The 11,491-nt window shown below is 43.7% G+C and overlaps 1 protein-coding gene and 1 long non-coding RNA gene across 13 annotated transcripts in view; one reads left to right on the top strand and one right to left on the bottom strand.

The window, feature by feature from the left end:
* Nucleotides 1-11,491, top strand: part of gpam (glycerol-3-phosphate acyltransferase, mitochondrial) — an 82,873-nt gene that overhangs the window by 30,228 nt on the left and 41,154 nt on the right. For 7 of the 10 annotated variants that reach the window (XR_015079188.1, XM_085994373.1, XM_085994371.1 and 4 more), the window contains 6 exons: nucleotides 574-711; nucleotides 1,558-1,679; nucleotides 2,697-2,819; nucleotides 5,376-5,449; nucleotides 6,765-6,878; nucleotides 9,204-9,353. Coding sequence is in view for 9 of the 10 variants with exons in the window: in XM_085994373.1 (XP_085850499.1) it covers nucleotides 1,578-1,679; nucleotides 2,697-2,819; nucleotides 5,376-5,449; nucleotides 6,765-6,878; nucleotides 9,204-9,353 (563 nt within the window). In the remaining variant the exon portion in view is untranslated. The remainder of the gene's footprint in view (nucleotides 1-573; nucleotides 712-1,557; nucleotides 1,680-2,696; nucleotides 2,820-5,375; nucleotides 5,450-6,764; nucleotides 6,879-9,203; nucleotides 9,354-11,491) is intronic. The other 3 variants (XM_085994375.1, XM_085994376.1, XM_085994374.1) reach the window with 1 other exon arrangement.
* The window catches only part of LOC147113377 (uncharacterized), a 61,888-nt gene continuing 53,412 nt past the window's right edge, over nucleotides 3,016-11,491 (bottom strand). For all 3 annotated transcript variants that reach the window (XR_015079191.1, XR_015079190.1, XR_015079189.1), the window contains 2 exons: nucleotides 8,831-8,906; nucleotides 3,016-3,195 (listed from right to left, as the gene is read on the bottom strand). This is a non-coding gene — a long non-coding RNA (uncharacterized LOC147113377). The remainder of the gene's footprint in view (nucleotides 3,196-8,830; nucleotides 8,907-11,491) is intronic.

Below are 11,491 nucleotides of genomic sequence, written 5' to 3'. Positions count from 1 at the left end.
TATTGTTGGAAAGCTATTTTTCCCTCCCCAAAAGGGAGAAAGCCGATCTATAAATGTGAGCTGCGATACCTTTATCTTTTACCAGCCTCCCTTCGCAAATGACTTTATATATTACTGGTCAATTTGCAAATTGCCATCCCAGTATTGTGGACAAAGTTTACAAGATTTCAATGAAGAGTCATGAGGCTCTAGTCTTGTTGAAGTGCAGTTCCATGTATAAAGAGTCAAACCCTTAACAATGAAAGTCTATTTTCAACTTGAACAGAAACCCCTGATTAAATGAACCATGCTTAATGATTGTACAGCACAGTGTAACAACTACTCCAGTTTATAAAGCGCATTTACAGTTGCAATCCTACACTACTCATAAGTTTACAATGATACTTCAATTGAATAATGTACAGTTCTGGCAGGAAAGGTCACAGAGTCCGTCCTTCACGCCTTCCATGCGGCCACTGTATTTTAATTCACACAATTGCACCATGTCTCTGCTCACTGCTATTTACAGTGACCTCTTGTGTTATTGTTTAACCTATTATATGATGCATGCCATTATGATTCCCTCACTTACAGAGCTAGCATTAAAAATACATTGCTAATGCACCCCTTGAGATGACGCACTTTGCAAAGGACAGTACAGGAAACTCTCGATTTACCGGCACCTAAATAACCGGAAATCTCTTAACCGGCAAAATTCAGGAGTAGGTTCAGGTAAGTTTTACTTCATATTAGTGGCAGTTGCTGGATCTGTGGCTGTGTAACTGGGGTTCGTGCACTTGTTGCTAAGCAACAGGGACGCTTGGTCTGTGGCTGGAGTTCCTGCACATGTTGCTAAGCAACAGGGAAGCCTGGATTTGTTGCTGTGTACGGAGCTCTCGTACCTTTTAACTATACTTCTCTGTAATCCGGACTTTTTGATAAACCGGCACCACGTTGGTGCCGGATAATAAAGAGTTTCCTGTAATATAAAATTAATCTACTTTTATGTCTTTTTCCTCATGAAAGAAAAGAACTTTCAATTATTTAACAGCACCATTCACTACCTCAGGATGTCCCAAATTGCTTCACAGCCAATTAAGTGATTTTGAAGTGTAGTTACTGTTGTAATGTAGGAAGCAAGGTCCCACAAACAGCAATGAGCTACATGACAAGGTAATCTGTTTTAGGGATGTTGGTTGAGGGATACCGGAGAACTCCCCCGCTTTTCTTCAAAAAATGCCATGGGATCTTATACATGCACTTGAGAGGGCAGACAGGGCCTCGGTTTAACGTCTCATCTGAAAGACGGTACCACTAACAGTGCAGCACTCCCTCAGTACTGCACTAAAGTGTCAGCCTAGATTATGTGCTCGAGTCTCTGGAATGAAGTTTGAACCTTTTGCCTCAGAGGCGAGAGTGCCAGCACTGAGCCAAGGCTAACTGGTTTTATCAGTAACTAAGGAATCAGTTGTGTACGAATACACGGAAGTTAGTTTAATATTTCCCAAACAATTTTCATACTTTTTATATTGAAGATTTACCTTTTTATTGAAATGTGTATTTTACTTTTACTTGCAGTACTCGAGTGTGTAAGCAGCATGGCTGAGCCGGTGCTGATTACTTCAGTGGCAGACAGTGCCTATTTCCCAAACGCAAGAGCACAGGCTGGCAACAGAATGAAGAATTCCAACGACGAGCTAGTAAGCAAACGCTCAACTATTCAATCAATTTAAAGGGAAAAAAAACGTTCAAATGACCTATCTTCTACACTAATGTGTATAATTTGTAAAGTATGTTGGAATTTCAATGCAGTACAAAAAACCTCATTATAGAGCCCCTGGAAAGATGAATATTACAAGTTCCACAGTAATAACTTAATTATCCCTCTTCCCCAAAATGATTAAAATCGCGAATCTGGAGTACATTTTCATTTTACGATCATAAATTTAGTCATGAACTGTACTGTAAAACAATACTCTTACACCGTCTCAGTAGATTATGGGTAAGCCTCAACAAGTGACCCTTGGTTCAAATGTATTATATAAAAGAAAACACATTTAATGAGAAGGAAAGTCTACATAAAGTACTTTTGGTTCCAAGTGCTCCACCAAAGTTTACTTAAAAATAACATACTTCGATAAAACTCCTCGGTATTCTTTTTAAATGTCAACTTGCAGGCGGTCTTCTCTTCAGGCTACCCTGGTAATGTCACCGCTGAGGGCTAAGGGCTCCCTGTGTCCAAAAGTCATTCTGTTGATTACTTTGGGGGCCACAATTTTGTTACCGGCTGGGTATACTGCACATCTAACTGGTAGTGTGATTTCCCGGGACTGGGCAGCTCCAGCTGAGCTTCCAGAGTGTCTCAAGTCACAGAGCTCCATTACAGAGGGCCTCTACCATGTATCATCAATGTCAGCAGAGTGGCTAGAGATGATTGGATTCTAACAGAATGGGTTTAGTGGTTGTAAAAATTGGATTCTTCTTAAAAAGAACATTTTTCTAAATATATAAATACCTCTGTTTTAAGTAGCTGCGGGTGGAATACGCTGAATAAAAAATACTTCCCTTGACTTGCCTTTAAGCAAAGTTCAGAAGGTGTGTTCTGAAATGTGGTCATTGATGATACATTCTTAAGCCCTAAAGGCTTTTTAATTTTAGCTGTATTGTTCACCAGAATTCCCCTCAAGCCTCTCTTATTCTGTTGTAATATTTTACAGGTGGAGTACAGTCCTAGTTCTGCCGTGTTTCCATCTGCAGCCGCCACTGGAAAGGAGTCACTTCTGAGCAGAAAGCGGCCTTTCGTTGGACGGTGCTGCCATGTGTGCTCTCCAATAAGCAGGGTAATTGTACTGACGTATTAACATGATGCAGTGCTAAAAGCAGCTTTAAACATTACTCTTTATCACGTGTAAATAATATAACACTTGAATAGCTAATATATCGTACGCTTAGCTCCATGATTTGATGAAGGCATTCAGATGATGTAATAATGAGCCACCAGATTTAAGCGAGAAAATGTTCTTTTGACCACTGAGGCAGAATTAATCCTTTAAATTTATTGGCTTAATAGGCTTGCTTTTGGATTGGGGAGCAGAATTATACAGGGAGAATGTGAAAATTAGAACACAAATCACTCTGATTTCTCTTCTACATTTCGTAGAGGCTGGTTCCCAGTGGTTGGAAGCAAGACTTCTACCTGCCTTTTGAGAATGGTTTCTGGAACAGAGAACAGCAGAATGACAAAACTCAGAATTATACAGCAGTATAGGAAGAATTCCTTTGCATACAGAGTGTGGTTTTTTTTTAATTGAGAAAGTTAGGAGAAGGCCAGGGCCAGAGGTTCTAGAACATCACCAAGGTTAAAAGAGTCCGAGAGAAGGGAAGATAAATTGAGAAATACCAGTTAGAACATGTTGAGCAGACTGCCACCATGTACAGTTAATGCTGCATTAGTCGATTGCCTTCAAATGAAGCCTTGACTTATTTCTGGTACAAGAAGTTATAAAGCAGCTTCGTTGGGAAGGTAGGAGGGAAAGAGAATGAGTGCGATCAAGAATGAGAGGAGACTGTAAGAAGTGCCACCAAATCTTTGGCAAATGGGTGAGGTGAACAGCTTTTCCTTGCTATCTGCTTGTTGCTGTTTATCCGTTTATTTTAAGGTGGAAAGAGCATTTTTTATAGGTAATTGTATTCTGTTTAAAAGTTTATTCTTCGTTTCTTTTGAATGGTGATTTTCAAATAACTTTCAGTGTGAAGAGCAGAAGTAGGAAAGTGAAGACTTAGGGCTAGAAATTAGCTATAGCCCCGCCAGCTCGCTTGCGCCCAGAATTTACCGCTGGGCGCGGAGCCACTCGCGCCCATCCGATATTCGGTTTCAGCGCCCCAAGTCGAGGACGGGCGCTGTTCCAGGGTGTGGCCGCCCCCGCTTGGGGCGCTGCAACTGAATATCGGCGCGCTAGTTGCCGCAGCGCCACGCGGAGCGGCAGGCTGCGGTACTGCAGGCCTTCCTCCCCCTCTTAAGGGGGAGGTGCCTGCAACAGCCGGAGCCCCGATCGCGAGTGCCGGCAAAAGAGCCCGGCACAACGGAGAAGTGCCGGGCTCCCGGAAACCAGCCAGCAATGCCGCGGGGGGGGGGGGGGTGGAGGAGGCCGGGGAAGGAGGTGCGGGCAGGCGGCCGCCGAAAAAGCGGCCGGCCGCACCTCCACCTTAAAGCGCCCCACTAAGGCTGCATTACGGATCCGGTCTCTGAACGTTGTTTGCGGCCGCCACGGAAGAGGCGGCCGCAACTAAATATGGGGGTCGGGGCGGAACCGGGGCACTCCACACACCGGTGACGTCATCGGTGCCAGCGCAGCGCTACCGGCTACCGCCGCCATTCCCGCTGCGCTGAATATCAGCGCAGCCTCCTCTTTTGGCGCAGAAGCCCTCTTTCGGCGGTACCTGGGCGCAAAGCTGGCAGGGCCTTACTGAATTTCTAGGCCTTAATCTTCTGTATTATAGTGTTCTGCAGATTTTGTCCTTGTCAAAGTAAGTAAAGTCCGAGTCGATGAATGGGGTAATTTACACATTTTGCACCCAGTGCCAGCGTGGAGCCCTCACAAAGGTCAGGTACAGCATAGGTTAGATGCAGAGTAAAGCTCTTCTGCATTGCTTCAACGATACATTTTTCTCTCTCTCCTGAAGACATTGACTCCTTGCTGTGGTATGGCTCCAAGAGCATTGGGAATTCTGCCTGAATAACTATTATTCATATTTGAGCCATGATAGTCTTAGCAGGCTGTTCAGTCATGGGGGGTATCACAGTTGAGCCCAATTCTATCTCTGCTTGGTGTCCACACATGCACATTTGCAGCAGGTTTTGGTGAATAGCAATTATCTGTGGGGACCCTGGCTGATTTTCTCTTTTCTGACCCAAGGGAACTGATGCTGTTATAGAGCCCCCAGCACCTCCCTGACTGAAAGAAGGTAATTCATCGCAGACCAGGGATGGAACAATAGGATGAAACCTTCCTGGTCATTGTTGATGGTGTGACCTCTTTATTGCATACACCAACTATTTTTCTTGCTGTCTCTGATTGAGATTGCCAATTTATTACCAAATTATGGAAGGTTTAAGAATGGCGAAGCTCATTTCACTTAGAAGCCTTATAGCCAGCAAAAAGGAGACGTTCGTACCAAAAATCTAGTCTGGATTCTAACCCAAGTCAGAGATGAAAGACTAGTGTGCTTTAACCCAGTCTGATCAATGGGTTTTAACCCACTATTCAGAATGTTCATGCTGCACTTACAATAAGAAGTTTGAAAGAAGCTACTTTTTTGTGCTTGAACAAACTTGCACCAGCTTTGAACATAGTACAGGAATGTGACTTCAGTGTTTTTATCCTTTTGCTACCCAGGATAAACTTTTCAATACCAGCATCCCTTCCCAGGGACTACGGAACGTGATCTACATTAATGAAACCCATACCAGGTATGATCTGAATCTTTGGTGGAAATTAACCAGGTTAATACTGGATGGTGTTTTTTTTCTTATTTAATAAATAAGTATTTATACGGCATATTGATCCAATGTTGCATAATCTGGGAGGATATTTGCCCGTGTGACTGATAATGACACTTTTTCATGATGCACTCATTTTGTTAAATTTTCTCAGGCTAATTTTAATGTTACCTCATTCCATTTTTACACAACGTCTTCTGAAATTACACTTGTGTGAACATAGGCTCATCCCCGTGTCTTTTTAGTGTACGTCAAGGTACCACATATGGCTTGTGTATAATTGTAGAGCACTGAGTTGAATAAAAATAACACAACCTCCCATACAAGGAAAAATCAAGTAGTTAACTTAAAGGATATTTTATATTTTGTTCCCGATACCAAAAAAAATGCATAGTGGGCCCATCTTTAACAGGATAACGTTAGCTGTTCACGTTACTTAAAATTTGAAGTCAGTTGAACTGACAGCCAAATTGAACTGCGCAAGGAGCGTCGCATTAAGCTTGCTTGAAATGATCAGCAGGTCCCAACTTGTTTGTTGGAAAAGTTAGACAAATGGGTTGTCTCTCTTCTACTGCCAAATCTTTCACTTGGGAGATTCAGTTGCCTAAGTGATGACACATTTTTAAAAAGGAATGTGATCGCCTTAGTAACGACCCAAATCAGTTTGGCAGAGATAAATTGTCGTACAGTTTTCCAGCGTTACAGATGAGTAGTATGGTGGTTTGAAATGGCAAGCTCTTAAACGGCAATGCCTCTGGGGGTGGCATCAAGTGGGGAGGCTAGGCAGTTTCTTGTAGGCCGGACGCATCAGTTAGAAGGACAGCCGGCCTGATTCTTCTCGAGTATCTCCTAATGGTTGGTTAGGAATGGACGTTATCAAAGGCCTGAAAACAGGTTGCCTGCCCACTCGCATTCTTGATTGGGAAATGGTGTGTAGTGCAGTGGGAGCCAAGGAGAGCAGAAAAAACAACCAATAATGGGAAGAAAATAACCTAAATTGCAGCAGACAGCTGTCGGGTATTTGTTGCCAATTACTCTCGGGGGCTTTACAACGCGCAAGGTGAAAAAAAGTATTTTTTTTAAGCTGTGTTCCAGCAGCATTTTCCTTATTTTTCCTTCTGTTAAAATCAATTTTAAAATTGAACCCTTAGGAGGCCAACAGGAAATGGTGCTCAATGTTGAAAGTGAACAATGAGCACACGGTGAGCTCTGGTAATAATTACGTGCTGGGTTGGGGCAGTGTTGAAATTGTTCAATATTTACCGTGTCTTTATTTGGTGATTAGATACCGAGGCTGGCTGGCACGACGTCTCTGCTATGTCTTGTTTATTCAGGAAAGAGATGTGCATCGTGACATGTTTCCAAGGAATGTGATTGAGAACGTTTTAAACAACAACAGGTATGAAAGGCTTAAACGTAACTGTTAGGAAGATTTACAAAAGGCGCGGGACAACTTCACACGCTGAGTAATTTTACCCCCTGTTTAACCTGAATGATTTTATTGGAGATGGACAGTATAAAGAGGTGTCACTATTACCATGTAAATAATGGGAGCATTAATGATAAAAAAAAAAATCCTCCAATTGTAAAATTCGGTGCCTTCTGACCCCTAACCCAGGGAAACCACACTTCCAGCTGGGGATGTGGACTATCCAGCTAGTACCATGTTTTCTCCACGGAGGAGCACCTCCACATCAGTTCTCAGGCCAGTTCAAAGCTGAACCCCAAATGCTTAGGGACACATAGGCACACTACCCATCAATGCCATCATGGAGCAGAGAGCGAGAGACCTCACCTCAAATTTGATCAAATGGACATCTCGAACAAAATGTCAGAACTTTCAGCTCCTGTCGTTTCTTATTATAAAATGCGGGACTACTTGGAATAAATGCCCGTGGCTTTTAAACAATCCTTTTATGATTCTGTCAGTGCATTTAGATGATAACGCACTGATGTTTTGATGGAACAATACGGTGTGGATAGTCATTGGCACGTCAGTTGACTGGTTATACTCTGCTGACACATCAATTATGTACTGAAACAGATATGAAATCTCGGGTGGATTTCTGTGGTGCAGGAGACTCAAAATCCCAGAAGGGTGGCTCCTGTTGTTTTCTCTGGGTAAGCGGAGAATTCTACCACAGGAACTGCCAGCAAGCTCCAATTTAACCATTTGCCACGGTTCCTACAAATGTTTTATATTGAGGAATCTGAGAAGTTTAAATGTATTTTAATAAATTTTCATGTGTGTAAATGGTAAAAGAAGTTGGGTAGTTCAGAAATATCTCTGGCCTGATTTTTTTTCTGTCTGTATTGCCAGTGGCGGTGTGGATTGGGCGAGCAGGGGCTGGAAAATTGAATGGGAAAACTTTAGACCCAATGCAGCCAAAAGCATTTTTCGCACAAAAAGTTCAAGAGTCTTACTCAAGGCCACAAAAAAAAAATCCTGATCAGTATAAATGGTGTGTAGGCATGATTTTCCTTGTTTCTCGCACTCTAATCCTGCTTCACCTGAAGACTACATTTGATCTTAACGCGTATATAGAGAGAGAGAGATAGATAGATATAGATTATATATGGGTGGGAGGCAGTTGTTGCGATCACACCAGATTGCACCGGCGAGAAGCCTGAACCATCTTGGTGATTGGGCCTCATTAACCTGCAGCCGGCGGGTTGTGAGCGCTCCGAGGCAGCTCGCTTGTCAGGGAGGGTGTGAAATCGGCCAGCACCTAGTTGGTGGGAAGGCGATCCCAGGGGGTGGGGTGCACAGAGACTGGCCGGGGTGCACAGAGACTGGCCAGCGTGCCAGACTAAAGGAAAAAAAATTGGAGCAGCCTGCAGTGGTCCCTTTAAGGAACGCTGGTTAAGCCACTCCACGCTAGGGACCAAAGGGCAGGGCGGGTGTGGTGCACAACACGTTCATTCGTTGATTTACTGCGATAGCTGGGAGTACAGTTAAAGGTTTAACACACAAGTATGGATAACTGTTTTTTGTTTGGCTTCAGCCCCATTTGTGCTCAAAAACAGGATGGCTGGCTAACAAGAATTTAAAAAAGCAATTTCTGCCCATTGGCTGTGGGAGACCCGCCCGACTCCAAAATGGGTGGCCAGCGCTCCGCCTGAAATAGGCAGGAGTCTTATTTTTGATCTATAAATCGGGGTGTCTACTGGGGTGGCAGTAGAGTTGCTACAGTGGGCCACAGTGCTGCTGAGCGATGGAACATTAAAGTCAGTCAGGGCTTCCACTTCTGATTGCTATCCAGAACGCTATGCTTGAAAATGTGCATAGGTTGGCTGAGGATTGAACTGGGGTGTCCCCATAATTGAAAAGCACACACTGTCAAAGCTCACCTGTAAAGATTCGGTACCTGAGGGACGTAACAGGGTTGGTGGCTCATTCGACTCATACTTCAGTATGGCTTGGCATCTGGAGGAAGAGGAAGAATTTTATGTAGCTTTATCAATGTATATACAGTATATCGACAATATTTGCAAATTCTGTGATCTAGAGAGTATTTTTAATGCTTGCAAAACACACAAGAAATTTAAATTTAGCTTTAGGCACTTAAATTTCCCGATTCAATCAGAAGCATCAAATATTTTTTTTGTAGGATCAAACGTCAATCGTGAGTGTTGGCAATGCTATGCTAAAGACAGTAGGGTTATTTTGAAATGTATTTAATGTTTTTCAATCTTCCTTCTGTTACTGTGAACTGTTGACTAGAGTGCAAAAGGCCATTGTAGAGACGGTGACTGAAAGGATGCCTGTGGAAACTCTTGCCCAGCCAGACCCCAAAGCTGTGGGTAAAGTAAAGCGAAAAGCCAGAGGAATCCTTCAGCAAATGGTGGCCAACATCTCGCCTGCTGTGATCAGGTAATTAGTGAGACTGTAACGAAAGCATTGTTTGCTCATTCCAATTTTATTACTAGTAACCAACATAGATGTTTAAAAATTTGTTCAGAACTATCTTTATTAAATTTGGTATGTCCTGCCATATTCCATTGAAAATGCCTGTTTAAGTAGACATCTGATCTGAAAGACTGCACCTCTGACAATGCAATGCTTTTTCAGTACTGCACTGAAGTGTCAGCCTATATCCTGTGTGAAAGCCCTGGAGTGAGGCTTCAACCCATGGGCTTTGGACTCAGAGGCAAGACCCTGAGTGAACCAAGCTGATGCATAGAAATATAGAAACATAGAAGATAGGAGCAGGTGTAAGCCATTCGGCCCCTCGAGCCTGCTCTGCCATTCAATGCGATCATGGCTGATCATCCAAATTCAGTACCCTATCCCTGCTTTCTCCCCATATCTCCTGAACCCCTTAGCCTTAAGAAATATATCCAACTCCTTCTTGAATATATTTAATGAATTGGCCTCAACTGTCTTCTGTGGTAGAGAATTCCACAGGTTCACCACTCTCTGGGTGAAGAAATTCCTCCTCATCTCTGTCCTAAATGGCTTGCCCCTTATCCTTAGACTGTGACCCCAGGTTCTGGACTCCCCCACCATCGGGAACAGCCTTCCTGCATCTAGTCTGTCTAGTCCTGTTAGAGTTTTATAAGTTTCAGTGAGATCCCCTCTCATTCTTCTAAACTCTCGCGAATATAAGCCTAATCGACCCAATCTCTCTTCATAAGTCATTCCTGCCATCCCAGGGATCAGTCTGGTGAATCTTCGCTGCACTCCCTCCATGGCAAGAACATTCTTCCTCAGATAAGGCGACCAAAACTGCACACAATACTCAAGGTGTGGTCTCACCAAGGCCCTGTACAACTGCAGCAAGACATCCTTGTTCCTGTACTCGAATCCTCTCGCTATGAAGGCCGACATACCATTTGTCTTCTTAACCGCCTGCTGCACCTGCATGCTTACCTTCAGCGACTGGTGCACAAGGACACCCAGGTCTCATTGCACTTCCCCTTCTCCCAATCTATTGCCGTTCAGATAATGATCTGCCTTCCTGTTTTTGCCACCAAAGTGGATAACCTCGCATTTATCCACATTATACTGCATCTGCCCAATCGCCCAACCTGTCCAAATTGTACTGGAGTTTCTCTGCATCATCCTCACAGCACACACGCCCACCCAGCTTTGTGTTGTCTGCAAACTTGGAGATATTACATCTAGCTCCCTTGTCTAGATCATTAATATATATTGGCCCAGAAATTCGGGTCGGAGGCTTCCCACGGGTGCAAGCCCCTCCGACCTGCACTTACCTAGCGCACCGGCCGTTGAGCTGTGGGCCCGCGTGGGATTCCGATCCTGGGCCTGCTCCAACTGCCGGTGCACAGTGCTTGCGTATCCCAGGGGCGCAGTTAGTTCAGTGCATCCCCTGTGATCACGTGGGCCATGGAGAGCCAATGGTAGCAGGGAAATGCCCATTCATAAAATTGACAGGAAGAGCTGTCAAAACTATAAATACTATAAGCCCCAAAACATCACTAAAACTCCAAATAATTTTTTTTTTAAATCACATTTTAAAAATAACTATAAATTACATAAAATAACTTTTAAACAATAATTTACATTTTTGAGAAAATTATTTACATTTTCTAACGGGGCTAAAAATAAAGTTACCTTTCTTTAAAGTATTTAAAAATAATAAACCTGTGGAAAAAATGTTTTAATTTTAACTAATTCACCATTTACCTTGTTAAAAGCAGGCCTTGCACCTGCTTTTTACATGTGTAACTCCTGGAGACTTACCCTCCCGGAGAAACCTGGAAAAAAAACCGTAAGTTCCATGCGCACGCGCTGCCTCTCCGGCATACGCGTTCGACCTCTGAACCCCTTCCTTTAAGGGAACGGAAGTTCCGGTTTCCCGCGCATGCGCAGTGCATGCACGAAACCGGCACTTCCGTTGGGCCTACGGGTGAGTACCCCGTGCGTACTCACCCATGGAGACCCGAATTTCTGGGCCATTGTGAATAACTGGGGTCCTAGCACCGATCCCTGCAGTATATCACTAGTCACTGCCTTCCACTCGGAAAAAGACCCATTTATTCCAACTC

Source organism: Somniosus microcephalus, chromosome 8, assembly GCF_052327205.1.
Source record: "Somniosus microcephalus isolate GS21.2 chromosome 8, FLI_Smic_1.0, whole genome shotgun sequence".
NCBI classification, from domain to species: domain Eukaryota; kingdom Metazoa; phylum Chordata; class Chondrichthyes; order Squaliformes; family Somniosidae; genus Somniosus; species Somniosus microcephalus.
This window is presented reverse-complemented; position numbering and strand designations above follow the sequence as displayed.